The sequence below is a fragment of the Ambystoma mexicanum genome, chromosome 5q (assembly GCF_040938575.1).
Source record: "Ambystoma mexicanum isolate Mex_15411 chromosome 5q, UKY_AmexF1_1, whole genome shotgun sequence".
Lineage (NCBI taxonomy): Eukaryota > Metazoa > Chordata > Amphibia > Caudata > Ambystomatidae > Ambystoma > Ambystoma mexicanum.
In genome coordinates, this window is record NC_090933.1 from 214,559,411 (window position 1) to 214,578,500 (window position 19,090).

General features: G+C 45.9%; 1 protein-coding gene across 1 annotated transcript in view; it reads left to right on the forward strand.

Annotated features, from left to right (window-relative positions):
• The window catches only part of LOC138497339 (cytosolic non-specific dipeptidase-like), a 221,281-nt gene that overhangs the window by 171,291 nt on the left and 30,900 nt on the right, over positions 1-19,090 (forward strand). Inside the window, exons 7-9 of the mRNA XM_069620735.1 lie at positions 12,762-12,846; positions 14,160-14,320; positions 16,330-16,494. Of these exons, the coding sequence (XP_069476836.1) occupies positions 12,762-12,846; positions 14,160-14,320; positions 16,330-16,494 (411 nt within the window). The remainder of the gene's footprint in view (positions 1-12,761; positions 12,847-14,159; positions 14,321-16,329; positions 16,495-19,090) is intronic.

Consider the following 19,090-nt stretch of genomic DNA (forward strand, 5'->3'; position numbering starts at 1 on the left):
AGCTGGACTGTGAGGAGTAAGAGTCAGTGGGGTCCGGGCGGGAGCCCGTCTCAGGAAGACCTGCATAGCGAAATGACGCCTCTTCAGTCAACGTTGGCCAAAACCTTCCACAAACCATGCTAGCTGAGGAGAGTGGATCTTAACTTGGGTTTGGCAGAAATACGCCAGGAACTGGGCCAGCTCGGGGAAAGGACTGACCTCCTGGAAAGGGGCCCCCAAGAAGTAGCGAAAGACATGATAAAGCATGGGGAGGCAATAGAATGTCTGAATCTGGCCACCCAAAATCTGGAGCGCCAGACGGAGGATATGGAAAACCGCTCGGGGAGAATTAATATAGGGGTTAAAAATCTGCCAGCATCAGTGACTGGCAGAGACCTGAATGCACAAGTCCAGCCAATATTTGCTGGGCTTTTGGAAAAAGTGGCCTCAGATGAAATCGGCTTTAGACCATATTCACAGAACTGGGAGGCGGTCGGGGAGTCCCAACTCAAAACCACGGGTCGTCCTGGTGGCCTACACACTCTACACGCAAAAATCAGTCCTCACTCAGAGCAGCAAGAGCAAAAGAACCAGTGCTCTATCAGGAATCCCCAATTCATCTATTTCAGGACCTGGCCAGCAGCACACTGCTCAAGAGGAGACTAATGGGGCCGGTGGTCAAGTAATTAACTCGAAGAGGATATGCTACAGATGGACTCTTCAATTTGGTTTGGCCTTTCAATGGGAGGGCAGACGGAAGCATGTAACTTCCCTCCAAGAAGGGGGCCGACCTGCTATAACTGAACTTGGGGGAGGAAGCTCAAGAGGACCACCGGTCCGAGAACCTACTGAGGCCGCGACCTTGAGTGGTCAACAGCAGGGGAGAGGTGCAGATGGAGGGCTCAGTTGCAGGGCCCCCGGGTGGGGATAGGGGTCAGGGGAAGGAAAATCGAGCTGGATGTGACCAAGGCCATGGTAAGTACAGCATTGCTGGGGTGGTGGGACTTAATGGGATGAAGGAGGATCTCGGGTGCGCAAGAGGATGTCACTTCTTGTGTACTGTGAGGGCGGCTTCACCCGTAGAGTGGGGGGTGTGGGGGTAAGGGGATGGGGGGGTCGGACATCCTGGATTTGGGAGTCGGGATGGGGAAAGAAATGTGAGTGGGGGAACAATGCCAGAGGTTGGGGACCAGCACCGGATTAGGGGGGAGTGGGGTTAGTAGTAACAGGAACAGGAACAGGCGCAGGGTACCAGACACAATGCAAAGTAGTTGGGGAGGGGACTGACATACTGGGTGAGGACAGGAGGGAAAGAGTACTGAGATGCATTTTAACACAGAGGCCTAGGTAGAGCTCACATTCAAGTGGGTGACGCATACTGTGAGGGGCCTCAACTCACCCCTCAAAAGGAAGAAACTCGAGCTGTTTACAAGGAAACTAAACCCCGATATTCTGGCATTACAGGATACCCATCTGCAGAGGTCTGACCAGGCGAGACTAAGGCTGAGGGGGTTCTCACAGATTATCCACGTCTCGGGCCCAAGTAAGACCTGTGGGGTGGCTCTGGCTCTTCGAGACGCAGTGGATTTTAGGATAGGATCTAACTTGGGGGATAAAAGGGAGGGTTTTACTCATAGAGGGGGTCCTATGCACAATAGCGTCAATATATGCCCCCAACACATGGCAAGAAGGGTTCCTGAGGGAAATGCTGAGCAATTTGGAGGGCTTCGAGGCCATGTGATAATGATGGGGGGGTGGGGGCATCCAATAAAAGAGGAATAATGACCAGGTCACTGAGGGACAGGTTTGATGACATGGGTCCCACGGATGTCTGGAGAGGGCTGCAGGGAGGACTTCATGGTACATGGGTCACAATTGCGCATTGCTGGGACGGGTACAGGATGTGGGCCCTCTTGGCATAGCGCAAGGTGGCGGTGTGGCACTGGCCAGTGCCAGGGGAACTGCTGAGGGACCCAGTCATAAGCGACCCTAGAGACCAATATCAGGTATTTTTTTTTATCTTAATGTGGCCACGGACACCAGGGCGAGCACCCGACGGGAAGTATTTAAAGCGACGCTCAGCGGTGCGCTCATTGCAGCAAAGGTTGCAAGGGATAAACCGCTCAAGGCCCTAGCGGCACAGTTGGAATCTGAGGTAGAGGGAATGAAGAAATGTCTGATGAGCACACCATCTAGACGCGGTATGAGGTAATCCAGCCAGGCAGTGAGCCAGCTCCACGCCTTGAGAACTAAGAAGGCAGAGAGGTCCCTTTTTGTTCATCCACCAGGGGTACTACGCTATGGTCAACAAGGTGGACAGACTGCTAGCGCGGCTGCTGAGGGGGGCGTCAGCCAGCAAAACTATAACAACTATAACCGACTATCAAGATCTTCGTCACTCCTTTATGGAGGAGATTCAGGACATCTTCGCCCGATTCTATGAGGACCTATACCAGACCCAGAGTCTGGTGGGTTGCTCCAGGGGACCTTCTTAAACATGGTCCAACTGCCTACCCTGGGAGGGGAGGCCAGGAAACTCTTGGGATGGGAAATAATGGAAGAAGGGGTGCGGGTGGTCATTGCGGTGCTTCCTCCCCCCCCCCCCCCAATAATCAATGCAGAAGGACGGTTATAGCACAGCCTTTTACAAAACCTTAAGGAGGAACCTTCTTCCCATCTAACAAGTCTCTACAACCACTTTCAGGTACAGGGTCATATCTCGGCATTGATGGAGGAGGCAAAATTATCTTAGCTGCCAAACCGCACAAAGAACCCACCAGGTGTAGCTTGTATAGGCCAATAACACTGATGAATTTGGATGCCAAAATGTATACAAAACTATTAGCTAACAGACTGTGGAGACACCTCCCACATTTGATCCACCAATCACATTTGATCCACCCGGACCAGTCTGGGTTCATGAAGGGGCGCCAAACTTTTCATAATATTAGGCGTATATTACACCTAGTGGAAAAATCTCATAAAACAGAGCTTCCAGCAGTCCTTTCCCTCGGCCCAAGAAGGTCTTCAACCATGTGAAATAGTCGTTCTTGTTTAGTGTAATGCAAGAGATTGGCCTGGGAGGGACTTCATCCGAAGGGTCCGGGCAAATTATAACACCCCATCAGCGCGGCTCTCTATCAATGGGTCCCTATCTGGACCAAGCAGGGCTGCCCCTTGTCCCTGCTGCTCTACACTATATATTTAGAGCCCCTGATGCAGCTTCATGGGAGACAAACGGATTACACAGGGTTCCCTTTGGGGGAGCCCAACCTAAAGCATCAGCCTTTTCTGATGACATATTATTGTCCCTTACGAAGCCTGGGGAGTCTGTGTGGGCTTGCACAGAATTTCTATCAGAGTTCGGGGAGGTCTCGGGCCTGAGGATTAACATAGCTAAATTGGAGTTGCTCAACGGAAGAGAGCTGGAGTAGTTGAAGGCCTCCTCGCCATTCAACTGGAGCCTGGGGGGGAGGGAATCAGTAACTTGGGGGTCAATATTACAGCTCAGCTCCCAGGGTGGTTTCAGGCAAATTACCCACCAATGCCATCCTCCATTAAACGACTCCATAAATGTAAATCTCCTAGAATCACGACAGTCAAGATGGTTATGTTCCCCCGATTGCTTCTTTCAGGCCCTACGCTTGGCAGTGCCTAACAGCGTTTTTCGGGACCTGGGGAAAATTACTGGTAATTTAATCTTGGAGGAGGAGCGACCGAGACTCAACCACGGCCTACTGATGTCCCCTAGGCATGAGGGAGGGCTGGCGCTCCTCAGCTTTCAGCTATATTATGAGGTGTCACAAATCCGCATCACTAGGGAGTGGTTCTTGGGTAATGAGGAGAAGCTATGAGTTGCAGTGGACAGAACGGTGGCAGGAAGGTATCTGAAAGAAGTTCTGTGGCTCCCACACCCTCACAGGCCATTGGATCTATATCTAAGCACTATAATGAAGCTTGTTGTTGATACATGGGGCTCCCTATTGAAGTATGAGATTACAACGTTTCTGTCACTGTTTACCCCGCTGTATAATAAAATTCAGACTTCTCGCCGGGAATGGAACCAGAGGCTTTCGCACATTGGCAGCCGGGGGGATGCCACATCCTTCAGGACATGTCCCAGGGCCTTACAGTGCGTCCCTTTCCAGAGTGCAAACAATCGTTTGGGGGAAACCAAAAGGAGATACTATTTCCTGGTGAGGCATTGGCTGCTAGATCCAGCCGTCAAGAAGGCCGCAACGCGTCTGTTCATTCACCTCGAGAAATATCTTGTGACACATGATGGCGAAAGGGGCCTAATATCGGGCCTGTATAAGGTCTTATCTGCTGCCACTCCCCGGGCAACGTGGTCATACATGGGGCACTGGCAGAGGACGGTTGGGAAGGAGCTGGACAGGAGCGACTGGGAAAGGCTATGGCTGATAGCCCTGAGGGTGGTTAAGTCTACCCAATTACAGGAATGTTGGTATAAACTGATCTTCAGAGGCACTACATGCTGGACCACCTTCATAGGATATACCCTTAGTTGTCAAAGTTGTGTTGGAGGGGTTGCAGGGTTCAGGGGTCCTGGGCCCACATTGTGGCGATTCCCTAAAGTTGGATCATATTAGAGAGCAGTGCAGAAGGCCCAGGTGTCAATTTTAGGGGATGCTGCACGGGTGCACCCAGAGGCGGTGATACTAGGGGTGGATGACAGAGTTAAGGGGAAGGAACCCAGGGGACAGGAAGTCTAGAACAGTGCTAATATTGGCTGCTATGCTTCTCATAGCGCAGCTTTGGAAGGGGGCAGACATTCCCACTTTGCAAGACTGGCTATGTAAGATCTGTGAATTTGGGGTGTTTGAGTGGGCAACGTATGCAATGAACAATAAAGTGCCTTGTTTTGCTACGGACTGGGTCCAAGTCTGCAAATTCCTTAAAGACTTAGAACCCAATGGTGCCCCCAACGCCTGAAGCTGCTGGATTTATGTTAAGCGTGTGGTTGTATCTCTTTATTTTGTGTCTCTGTGGTTGTGTATCTATGCTGGCCTGTGGGTGAACAGAGGGAGAGGGGGGGAGGAAGGGATGGGGGAAAAAAAAGTTGTGCACGTTTGAGAAAGGGTTAACTCGACTTGTTCCTTCCTGTTTAAAACGAATAAACATATTTAAAAAAATAAAACCTTTGGTTCTAAGACTTCCTATTGGCCACCTCAATGAATGTTACTTTTTTAGCATACTGTGTCCAAAGGAGGGGCAAGGATTGATAAGAGGTTTGGGAACCTTTTACTTTTAATTCCTGCTCTCCAAAGATGTTGGATATTTAAACCAAGCCCCACGTCTCACACTTTTTACCACACATACTTATAATTTGTAGTTTATTTCCTTAGATCCTCTAGGCATTTTCTCCAACCTCTTCCCTTAAAACCATTATAAAACTGGTTGTTGAAACCATACCTATAAAGTGTCACGTGTCATTGCTCGCCCTTGCCACAGGTACTATTGTGCATTGCAAATGCTGTTGCACATTTGCTGTAGGCTTTGAACCAGATTGCAAATACACAGCCAGTATGCAAATACACAGCCAGTATGCATATTTTGTCTAATAATAATATGCAATTTTTGCATATCACTGCATGCCAAATTCCTCCCGCATCTAAGTGACATAATAGTATGTGCTGCCATATCTGTATAGAAGGCTGTAAATAATAGTCTGATTACAGTACATCAGTGATATCCCTACTCGGTCAACATTTTATTTCACAATAAAATTCCATGAAAACCATGAAGCATTAGTATTAACAATATATAGTTGTGCACAGTACATTTGTCTATATTCAACGAACAATGATGGAACCAACCATTTCAAATTTGCATAGTACGCCTGAGGTAGCATAACTGTGTGCGGGCAATTACAGGAGAGTCAGCTAGCACAAGAAATACAATTTATACCTACACTGATTAAATTCCAGCAGTCTAAGTAAAGAAATTATAATTGATAAATGATTTCCTTTAAATGGTATAATGTGATTTAGAAATAATTGGGTACGGATGGCTTTCTTATTAGACCAGACTCTCAAGCAAAGTAGAATAGGTTCGAACTTTCAATCATCTGCTAAAAAAGTTTTATTAATTTAAAAGACAGGATGAAAAAGGCCCAACTTGCCCTATGCTATGGTGGGATTTCCCCAACTAAAGAAAACTATGGATGGTCTGTTTCAAGAAGTCCAAATCAAATGTCCGTTTGTGTCCAAAACCCTTGCCCTCACAACTAACTGTATACAATGTGTAGGGATGTCGGCATCAAAATGAACAGTGTTCAAAAGAAAGTTCAGGGCTTCTTCCAGCTCTTGGATTTTGATCAGCTTCTCCTTCCCCCAAGTCAACGCAGTTCCCTGGGACACTTCCCAGCTCCTTATGTTATCCGTACTTTTCACCAACTCACATAGGCAGTTCTGTTTTGTGACTTTAAAATCACACAAGGTTGTTGTAAAACACAATCTTTGTTTAGGTAGATTTTCACCGGCTTTTCCACATAGGGACCACTCGGTCTAGGTGTAGTTGCCGGACCACACGGTCCACCCATTACAGTTCACGCAACTGATACCCCTTCTTGCCTGCCACTGCTTCCTTTTGACAGTGATGTGCAGTTGATTCCCCGGTGCCATACACGTATGACACGGTGCCGTGGCTTGATTGGCCACTATGCAATTTGTTACACTTTTCTGTATTCCTGTTATTATGCTTTTGTGTGCCTTTCTTATGTAACACTGTCACCGGAGTACTGGCCTCTACCCGGGAAACTAATACTGGTGAGCCTTCATTCACCACGTGTGGAAACTGATGGGCCAAAATAGACATTTCCGGTTCTTCTCACTGCGAAACCTCAGCATTTTGTAAAATTGTTATAGCTTAAGGTTGGTCTGACAACCCTTCCTGTTAAGACAGGCTTTTAGGCATGAAGTAGGCTTTAAAATTGTCCTCATACGGTGGCAGTATCCAGTCTTTTTTGTATTGATCCTAAACCAATTGTATGCGATTGCACTTCTTGTTTGTTGCTTTCATACAATGTAACAAAGAACGAAAGAACAAAGTTGAGGGGCGAATAATGCTGTCGCTGCACTCAGAGCAGATTCGTCTAAGGGATCAATCCTATTGATTGCAGGACAGTCTTGTGTATTACGCCGGGGTGTGAGCACATAAGATGTAGCTGTGGCATCTGTCACTTAGTCATTCTCTTCATGATCAGAGTAAATGGGAGAGTTCAAAATCGGGGTGTTAGGCACATTAAGAGGCAAATCTAAACTGGTCTGCCCATCAATGATATTTACCAGTTCCTCTGTTAATTCCTGACTATTTGGAACCTCCATGTATACATTTTGAATCCCTACATTTGGCTAGTTCGTTTGTCTGGATGTTTCCCCCATCTTGTTCTGATTCATAGCATTTAGGGGTCCCTGAGCCTTTACGGGGCGAGATGGACAATGGAAGATTCCTTGCCATCTCGAACATTTGTTCAGCAATGGTGGCATCAGAATGTTTTGCCAAACTTCATAGAGAGTACATGCGTTATTTTATTTATTTTTTTTAAAACTCTTTTTATTGATTTTTACCAGATAACAAATAAGCATGCCCCACCTTTCCCCGCCCCCCCGCGACAAGCATGATCCCTTTATCCACCTTCAAAACGGGCTAAGAGTCTACAGTCAATGCACATCCAGCAGTCTCAATCGCTGTGGGCACCACATCACCTTAAAATCATCTCTGAGAGCATGCAATAACTCACCCCAATCCGCAGCAAAGCGCTGGATCTCATCATCCATGGCGTATGTCGCCCATTGCAAGGCCACTATTTCCCACATTTTTCGGGACCAGTATTGAATCGCAGGGACCTCCGGGCCCTTCCACCTTCGGGCTATTAACAACATTGCGGCAAGAGTCATCATAATTTTGGCCTTTTCCCTTCCTCTAGGTCCCCCTGCTTCCAGACCACCCCGGACGCCCAAGAGGATTTGCGCTGGTGTCCTTTTGTCTTCCAACCCGAAGGCCTGCTCCTGAGTCTCCCGTATCGATGCAATTCATGGGCAACTCCACCAAATATGCTCCGTGGAGCCTACCATCCCACAGCCCCTCCAGCAGAGCCCAGACAGTGTAGGATAGAACCTATGAAGTCGGGCAGGGGTATAGTGCCACCCAAACAGAATCTTATACCATGCCTCTTATAGCTGGGGGGCCTTGACCAATTTAGGGATCCTTCTCCACAGCCTCTCCCAGTCCTTCCTGCTGATTTCATACCCCAAGATCCGCTCCCACTACCGCATGTAGGCCCATTGTGCCCCCGCACTCGAGCCGATCAAGATCTTATAAATGTTGGAGATGAGGCACCGCGCCCAATCGTTGGTGAGCAGGAACTTTTCAAAGGATGTCAGATCCCATGTGGCCGCCATCTTGACCCTTGGTTGTAGTACCCAATGGCGTATCTGCGCATACCTTAGCCTCTCCCCTTCCTGGACAGCAAAGTGCCTCTTACAATCATAAAAGGATAACAATCCCCCCCCCCCCAGCAAACATATCTGATATTGTCCGACATCCGCCCTCCTTCCACTTCATGAAAGCTCCCCTCTCCATACCTGGTGAGAAGTCTCCATTGCCAAATATGGGGGTGAAGGGAGATGGGAAAGTGGTAGTCCCCTCGGAGCTCGCCAACCTGTCCCAGATATCAGCCATTAATTTAGTTATGGAGCTTTCGTATAGGTGCCGAGGCCTAGAAGTTTTCGGGAGCCACAGAACTTCTGCTATGTTACGATGCGCTACGGCCCTATCCATCCGCACCCACAATTTGTCCCACGACCCTTCCTCCCCTTCAGCCATTCCCTGATGAGTCAAAGCTGTGCTGTCTCGTAATACCGCATAAAATCTGGCAAAGCAAGACCACCCTTGCTCTTATGATCCATCAAAAGTTTAGCACTCACCCTAGGTCTTTTCCCTTCCCAAACGAAACCCTTAGTCATTGCTCCCAACTCCCTAAAGTAATTCGCCGGTACTGCCTGAAAAACTGCCTGAAAAAGAAACAAAAGCCGCGGGAGTGTGACCATTTTGACCGCTGCTATCCGCCCTATCCAGGACACCCTTAAATCTCTCAACTGCTGGAAATCCCTCTTGATTGCTTTGAGGAGTGGAGGAAAAGTTGCCGAGAACCAACCCGCGAACGTCGCCGTAATCCTAACACCCAAGTACCGAATCCCACTCGAGCTCCACAGGAAGCTATTAAGAGAGTACTTGCTTGACATGATTACTGTGGAATAGCTCGTACCCCTCACCCGGGTACATATCTGGATTACTTGCTCCAAAAGAAAGCCGAGTCACGGTATTCCACTCCGTTCCAGACTCCAGTGAAAGCAGCTGAAAGCACCAAACGCACTAAACACACAGCTCACAAACCACGTGCGCTCCACTTTCAACAATAGAAAGTGGCAAGACTTCTCCTGGATTGCGCTGCACAGAGTCTGCTGCAGGTTCTGCCACACTAAACGGACAGCTCACATCGCGATCACTCTGCGCCAGGGCTCGGTGTTAGTAAACGCTGCTCCTCCTCCAACAATAGAAATGGTGGCAAGACTTCTCCTGGATTGCGCTGCACAGAGTCTGCTGCCAGTTCTGCCACACTAAACACGCAGCTCACACAATGAACTATCTAACTGATCTGATTGATTTTTTTTTTTGGCCTGATGGAGAATGGTGAACATGCTGTAATCAGACTATCTTATTTACACAACCCGCAGAACCAGACCAGGCAATTAGGAGTACTTCAAATCAGTAAAGGGGAAGGTGACCATGCACTGTAGAGAATGACATCAATGAGAAACTACGACAGTAAAATGCAAGGTGTCACAATATTTTGTGTAAAAGAGCAGGTTTTTGTAAGTGCCTCCATGAAAATCTGAGAGAGTCTTGAAGCACTATAGGTGGGGAGAAAAGTAGTAAGTATTTATAAAAGCTTGCAGTCTGGAAAGAAGCAGGTAATCTTCAATAGAACATAAGTTACAGCTTTGAATTTGTCTTGCAGAAAGTATAGAGCTATAATACCCTTTCATTACGCCTTTGGTGCCTTCCATAGCTGGTATCACGCAGTAGGTGTTCTAGAAGGCTACAGCACTCGGTGCCTGTTTTCAGAATACATAAAAGTTGCGCTTTAAATGCAACACAAACGTTTTTTGTGCACTAAGAAAAAAAGAGAAAGATGGCCTACATGTAAACAGAAAAGGGGCGTTTTCTCAAAAGATTGATCCCCCCTTTCTATTTCCATGTTGGCCATAAAAGGAGGAGATAAAATGAGAAGTGTGCAGAACCCCTCAAATGGGCTGGAATGCGTCACACTACTGGCTGTTATTGCCCTCCTTTCAAACCAGCGGATTACCTCAGGCACCGGGAACAGGAGAGGAGTATGACCATCCCTGTAGGGAAATGCACGACGGTCTTAAATTAACCAGACTGTTGTCTCTTCTTAAGAAGAATAAACCTTTTTACTTTTCACCAATTTTCATAGTGCCCTAGGGTCTTGTCCTGTCACGCCTGGACAGTGACAACGTAATTTCTGCAGATCTGTCGGCAACCCCTTTGGCTCTTTTGAAGTCTGTTACATTCTGTCACCTAAATTCTGGCACTCGAACATTGCGAGCACATCACACTAATTCTGTTTTCTCTTCGTTGACTGCCCGTTCACGTTTGTGCGCTTTTCAAGATTTGTTGCATAACTTTTGTGGAAGGGGTTTAGGCCAGCCTGCATCATATCTGGCTGCCAAGCTCTTTATTTTCGATTGGGCCATGGGCGACACACAGGACACTTCAAGAATTATCCAACACCCTTTTTAAAAATGCCTGTTATTCTGCACTACCTTTCTGGGCAGCTGCTCCTCATGCCTGGTGCACTATTCCTCCACTTATCCGTCTGCAAAGATCTTCTAAGGCTCTTAAGAACCATCTATTTTCTGTGGCTTAGCCACAATTAATTGTTTTCCCTTTTGTGTCATTTCTGCAAGTGTATGGCTTTCTTATTGTATGTGTGACATTTGAACAGGGCACCGTTACCTTCAAGTTAGGCAGGGCTTCGAAAATGTTATAAATACATTTTAAAAAATGTAAACTTTATATAACATAAACTCTTCAGAGCGATGAAATAACGGATGCCAATTATTACCCTCAGAAAGTGGTACTCAATTTGTCGACCTCGAAAGGATGAGTGACCCTGCCAGGATTTGAACCTGCCACAGCAGGCTCCACTCATATCAGGGGCGAGCATTTAACTTGCTGGACTATCTGACCAACTATAAATAAATATAGGAATGAGATGCAAAACATCATTGTGTGATTTTGGAAGGGGCTGCCCAGCAGTCAATGGCTGTTCCACGGAATCTGCATTGCCTCTCAAATGATCCTCATGTGGAAGGTTTATCCTAATTTGAACCATTTTCCAAGCCTGATATTTGCAATTTCCTACTATAATTCTTATTTCTTTTCTCATTTGTAATATGATTCATGCCACAAGTGGAGGCAGGAAATTGACCAAGCCAGAGTTCTCCAACACGCTACAAACCAAGCTGCAAAGCATTCCTTTGGTTGAATGAAATTCAATAAAAGGTCGGGCTAGACAAGCAGTTCTTTAACAAAAGATTCCCATCCCAATTTGCAAACTTAGAGCTATGTTTGCATGTACCACCCATTGCACAATGTTTGTTTGGGTGCAACTGGTGGTAGCCATGTGGTGACCATTTGTACAACTCTACTACCTTTCTTTGTTGAGGACAAGAAGTACATCCTTTGGTACATATCCTAACTATATCCAATATTGATGAGAAGGGGCTTACAGCAACACTCAATTAACAAAAGAGGAAAATCGTGCACAAGACACACACTTTCTAATTGGTCTAGAAGATATGACAATCGTGCATCTTTTTCAAGGTATGGATCGCAATGCAGGTGCACGGAGGAGAAATGTGAGGAAGTGGTTCTTCACAAAAAGGATCATTCATTTAAGGAAATGCTGTAGAGCAGTGGTGATATAAAGGGAAATAAATGTGTTCAAAAAGAGCCGGGATGATATGTTATGGAGTTTGTATAGCTCCTTATGTACCACTGTTATGATCTGAAAGCGCTGTGGGTTTAACGCCCTCGGGGACCGCGGTCCGTATCAGTTAAGAGAGCACATAGTGCCTGGGTACTCTTGGCATGTAAGCAGCACGAGTGGTTTGCGCAGGTTGGCTGCATTCTAATGCTAAGTGTGGTGCAGTGGATGTGAGGGATCAGTATAATGTGTGCAGCAAGCAGGGTGGTCTCAGTCTGCATACTGGCTGCCGTGGGCATGTGTAGGAGATTAGGTGTGCCACTAGGCCAATTATTTTCATGGGGTATAGCTGGGTTCTACCAGGCTGTTGAGGTGTTCTATGAGCGAAGTAAATATGTGTGAAATTCCAGTGTTTAGGCTTCACCTTAAATTGTTTACTGTTCTGCAATCCTCTCACGTGTGCTACCGAATACAATGTAGCCGTCCTGACACATTGGAACTGTGACAATCCTTCATCTACACGTCTTACACATTGCACTGTCGTGGGATTAGTGAGAATCAAGGGGATTGGTTTCTACCTATATCTCTGAGCAATTTTACTCCCTGGTGGGCAGAGTATTAAGAGTGATATCACACATGGCACTTGAAACCATTGCCAATTAACATCTGTTTCTTCCAGAATTTCTTCAAGTATGTGTGGTGAATAAAAGATATAGGCTCTAAATGTTGCCTTTTTCCCCCGCAGGTGCAAGGCGCTACAAAAGATCTGCACTCAGGAACATTTGGTGGATCAGTTCATGAGGCAATGAGTGACTTGATCTACCTTTTAGGTAAATATTTCATAATTTGTCTTGAATTATAGTTTCACAGAACCTAGACGAAGGGTGCTCGGGCTTTGGGGTGCTGTGCACATTTGTGGCATTAGAGCCACACACCTTATACAGTGAGACAGTTTGATCTATATCAAGCAGCACTCTTTGTACATTTGAGCATCCGGTTTACTTGGGGGCAAGCCTAAAATGAGGATGGGGAGGGTGTTTGCAGCAGCCTGAGCAATCACAGTAGAAAATAATGGTATATGTGAATATCCACTCACTGTTGTGGCTTGTACAAAGCGGAAAACCAGAAGATACACAGAAGTATGCTCATTGCTTTCAATGAACTATCACCTGTATCTTGTCTGTTCATTGAAAGTGTGCCATTAATTCCAAAATCGTGTGTTGTCACTTGCTTTTTTCATTATGAAACTATGAGCCGACATATGTTTCGAGCAGGGAGCCTTCATCAGGGTTTTAAAGGTTAAAGAAGTTGGCTTAATATTTTGGAATAAGTAGCTCATTTGTAATTGACACCATAATTTGACCTTACATGTCCAAGTCATCTCATTGAGGAAAAAAAACTCATAATCGGCTGTACAGTTGGTCAAGGCCTTGTCCAAGACATTGTGGGTTTCTAAACTTTAGCCATATCGCTCATTCGCTATGCAAGCATTTAGCAGGGATCACATCTCTGCACTTAGAAGACAGGTCCACTGGCTACCAGTCAAAGAAAGAATCGTATTTAAAACCCTTGCCCTTACACTCAAGTGTCTTCGTGGCCAGGCACCCCCTACCTGTTCCAAAGGATCTGAAAACCCCCCACCTCCAGGCCTAACAGAACACCCTACACCAACATGATTACTGTTCCAAGAACACACAAGCCTGTGCTGGCGGCACCAGTTTCCCAACTCTGGCAGCCACCCACTGGAACAAACTCCCTGATCATATTAGGACTATTGATTCCCATGCGGCCTTCCGCAAGGCCATCAAAACTAGTCTCTTTGTATGAACTAGCAGTCTTAAATTCCTCTACTGTACCCGTTATCTAACAATGGGCTGTTCCTCCCGCCCCTTTCTCTTTATTCTGCAACCACGTTCCATGCAATGTACCATGCTCTGTCTGTATGTAACCCTGTACTATGCATTGTACTTTATTAAGTCTATCTACCTGGGTGGCTTCACTGTAACCCTTAATCAAGCCTTTTTAAGCACTGCTATAGCGCCTTGATGCCTGTGGGCTGTAGTGCGCTCTACAAATAAATTAGGATTTTCATATTGTGACTTACTCGTTGGTTCCTGAGAGACACATTTCATTTTCTTTGCAGGCACGCTTGCAGATTCCTCCGGCCGAATACTGATCCCTGGAATTTATGATGCTGTTGCTCCTCTTAAAGAAGAAGAAAAGAAACTGTACACTAACCTTACCTTCAACCTGGATCAATACAAGGTCGATGCCGGAGCAACCAAATTGCTTTACGACACCAAGGTATACATCAGACAAGCCGTACATTGCTTCACAGTGAATGGCGTAGAACCTGCCAAAACCTCCAAGGAAAATTCAATGCAAAAGTGTATTTCAATACTAAGTATTGAAAATAGAAAAGTGCTGTGCAGGGAAACATGTGGTGTGTCCTGTTACTTGCTGCATGGGTCTTGTGTGAGACTTGTACCCCAGTCCCAAAGACAACTGCTCTTCAAGCCTGGTCTTTAGTCCCACCAAACCTAGTGGTAGTGCAGCTTGTGAAAGGTCAGTGTGCCAATGTCCAGGAAAGCCTGCCTTAGTAGGATCATGCTTCTTCTGACGAGTGGTGAGTGGGAAGGGATGGGGAGTTTTTGCAGCAGGAGATTTCTTTGAAGTAGAATTCATCTACGTTTTTTAACAGATTTTGCCGGAAATGTATGTGGAGAATGGGTTTAGGCAAATAACTAATGTAAGGTGGTTGGGGGGGGGGGGTTAGTGGAGCGGTCTCCCCTACATATATTTGCAGCTAAATATACCAGTAAAAAAATGCGATTACATTTTTTCGAACAGATTACCTAGAACCTTTTGGAATGCATGCTATGACTATTGGCGGAGTACGATATCATTTGATTTGCTGCAGGAAGCCTGGGTTATTACCATGCAGAACTTAAAGTACCGGCATCAGAGTGTTAAAGGTGATCCAAGCAAGTGCAACTCTAGGGTTTTCTCCTTTTGGCTCTCGACCAGCTGGGATTGAACAGTGCTGCAACTGCTGGATAAAAAAGGATGAGACTATTTGGATTTGTGGCTGAGGTGAAAAAGAACCCCATGTATATATCATGATATGTACCTCCAAAGGAAGAAGGCTTTGGTGCGGTTCAAGAGGCCTTTTAAAATATTAAGCTCTATTCCCTCTTTGCTGTTGGGTGTGTTGCAGCACTGCCCTTGTATGGGGGCTGGAGCTTACTACCTATGGTACCCATGCAGCAGAGCCTGAACAGGCACTGAAGGGGATACTGCTGACTGATGGTCCACGCAAGTGTGCAACACGTGACCTTCATACCTTGCAGAATGAGACCACCCATTCAGCAGTGGGTACCCAGTGGAAAAGTTCTCAGGGGTGAGGATACCGGTCTCTGGCCATTTACAGGCCTTATAAATCCTCCATAGCAGATACTTCCAAGTCTTCCGTGTTCGCCATTACTCTGAACCTTATTCACAATCTAACACTTGGTAAATCTCACTGGCCCAATTTGCTGTCGGGCAGCATCTTTCCGGAGAAAAATAATTAACTTTGTTAAAATACTTTCGATTTTTAGTCCTCAAATATCACTGTTCTGGGAACCTGGGCCTTGTAATCTTTGTCACAGGTCCCTGCTTACTCCAGAGCCAACATCCTCCCAGCAGGCCTTTGATGTTTTCTTCTCACTGAGGTCAGTTACTGCAACATTCAATCATTACATGTTTATATATGTTCAATTTTTTTGTTCCACCCACGCACGGTGCATCAAAATGAAACTTAGTAATGAAAGAACCAGAAAGAATATCTGGGTAAATTTGGAAAAAGGTCAGGGACTCTGGCTAACTCCTACCAGGAACTTACCCAGGGTTCCTTTCCTTACTTTTAACCATTGAGAATATATTTTTTTTATATATTTACATTTAAATCCTAAAAGTAGCAAACAAGTACTATGTGGCTGTAAGGTGGGTGTTGGAAACATAACAATTGCACCAGGCCCAGAAAGTGAGAGCAACAATTGTTACAGTTTCCATCATATCTAACTTTGGATCGCTCCACAGTGACCTGCTATTTTGATTTTGTTGCTTAAGTGTTCAACCAATACTGGGTTTTTCTTTTTCATAAAAAAAAAATAGTTAGGCAGCACCACATAGTTATGTTGGATGTTTCTCGTCACAAAGAGTCCATGCAGTATAGCTGGACAATATTTGTCTGCCATGTCTTTACCCGTGAGTGCCCTTCATTGCCGCCTGTCCTTGCACACACTCTAAAATCTCCACCCTACTTTATCTAGGAAGACGTGTTGATGCGCAGATGGCGATATCCGTCGCTGAGCATTCATGGAATTGAAGGTGCTTTCTCCGGTTCCGGAACCAAGACCGTTATCCCGGCAAAAGTAATTGGAAAATTTTCAATGCGCCAGGTCCCCAACATGGAACCTTCTGTTGTTGAGAAACAGGTAATGTGGATGTTGGATTTCTTTCTTAAATCATGATTTCTTTGTGCACATTTCCCATTACATGTGTGCCAAATGGAAGCAATAACATAAACGCATACTACCATTGAAGTACTAAAATCAGACTGAACACATGTGCCCTACACTACTTCCACTGTCGATGCTATTGTCACAAGTCGTAATGACTCGATAAGTTGCACCAGTTAATATGTCAACTATATTCGCTTTACTAAACAGCCAGCACGTGTTTTCACCTAGTACTAAAGGTCTTCTTCAGGGCTGTGAAGAGTCTATATATCCAAAGTCTGTAATATCTGCAAGGACCATATCATCCCGTGGTACCTGATCCAATGTACCTGATCCAATGTACCTGATCCTGCACTTGCGCGATCTGAATGACACCTGGCCTAGTAGGATCGTTGTCTGTCTCCCCTTGTTTCCTCCCCTCCCTGCCTCGTCGCGCCTTGAAACACCTGTGTATAGGCGCGTTACAAATGCCATATCATATCATATCAATGTTCAATGAATCTCTAAAAATAGAAAGCACGTGACTTCACATCAGTGAAACCTTAATCATTTTAAATGAAATTCGTCGTTTTCCTCCCTAGAGTTAAGAATTGTGTTCAATCACCATACCTAAATAAAGGTACAACCATGTGCACTTGCTGAAAGCACTTGCTCGCCCTGAACGATTTCTCCACAATATTGGTAAAAGGGTTGTGTCCCAACTCAAAGATGACCCTAGAAAGAATATTTGCACCCGTGAAATACAGTTAAAAATCACGTGTGTCAAATTCAAAATAAATGGGCAATTTACTGAAAGCGCATACTAGCATTTAACCTAATTGAGTCACAAGTGGGGTGAAAGCAGCAATGGGCGGCTAAGATGGAAGCATACGTGGATAAATCATCTTAAAGCGGAGAGCAATATCTATTTATGAGAAGTAGCCTTGATTGCCCCAAAACCAGGCCCAACAGTGTTTCGATCAATTCTTTTTGGCGTGTAATTAATACAGGGCATGCAATAATAACTCTGTATTCTAGCGGGACTCCAAAACCAATACACTTTTCTAAAAACAGCACCCACAGTGTTTTTCCCCAGACAACCGGGGCTCTTCACATGGAGCTCTTATTCACTAATACCGCACACCTTGTTCTGAGCTAGGACAACCGCCAGCTTACCTCCCAGTATCCTCAAGGTCACCTTCCTGCTACCACCCTTCTCCTTCACTTCCTAAAAATCCCTTTTACTTATACTCAATGCCATTGTAATTGGTTATTTATAACGCGCTTATTAGCCAGAGGTTTCTAAGCGCAGACCCGCGGATCGAACATGGGTTGCTCTGTGTCGTCTTGCCTCCAACCGGGGATTGAACCTGGGTTGCTCTGTGTCGTCTTGCCTCCAACCGGGGATTGAACCTGGGTTGCTCTGTGTCGTCTTGCCTCCAACCGGGGATTGAACCTGGGTTGCTCTGTGTCGTCTTGCCTCCAACCGGGGATCGAACCTGGGTTGCTCTGTGTCGTCTTGCTTCCAACCGGGGATTGAACCTGGGTTGCTCTGTGTCGTCTTGCCTCCAACCGGGGATTGAACCTGGGTTGCTCTGTGTCGTCTTGCCTCCAACCGGGGATCGAACCTGGGTTGCTCTGTGTCGTCTTGCCTCCAACCGGGGATCGAACCTGGGTTGCTCTGTGTCGTCTTGCTTCCAACCGGGGATCGAACCTGGGTTGCTCTGGGTCGTCTTGCTTCCAACCCAACGCAAGCGTTTTGTCCCTGAGCTATCTGCTCGATACAGCTCCGACAGGACTCCCTGCCATGGAAAACGGAAACATGCTTGTTTCATACACCCTTTTCCCATTTCCATGTTTCCTTGGGTTCGTTTTTGTGCCATGAAAGGGAACTTCTTCTCAAGGAAGGAAGCCCTTTTTTAAAATTATTATTTTTTTTTTTTTACATTCGTTCGTTATTGTGCCAGGGTGCTTATGGCGATAATCACCTAGCAGGCGGGCCCCACTGGCTGGTACGACCCACCACCAAGGTGATTGATGCCTAATTATGAGTGAGACACGCTCATGTAATAGCCGTAACTTGGAACTGGTGACTCTCCAACCATTCCTAAACTCTGCGTTTATGTGTTACCATTCACGGACACCATCACGCATAGATTATTTTACTGTCTGCTCTACTTCTCAGCACTATCCTGTGAAGAGTCTTCACATGCGTGTGCACTCAGAGTGACCAGGCGTAGGCTTGGCTTATATTTGGTAACCAATGGTAGAAGTGTACCAAAAAAAGTAGTGATATGATAGGTTATTTATAACGCGCTTAATACCCAGAGGTTTCTAAGCGCGGTGGAACTGTGACCCGGGCGGGGAGCAACATGCAATACATTTTTCTAGGGGTGCAGCCAGGATGCTTGACAGCCAATTGAGTTGAAACAGATTTCAGTTTAGATGTAACAGCTATTGGATGGTAAAGTGGATAAATGTGCTTTAACTACAAAAAGAACAGTTCCGGAATTGAGAAAATGGTCGAAAAAAGTAGTGGAACTGTTAACAGTAATAAATAAAAGTAGTGTAACTCTGCTGCCAACAGTTCCCA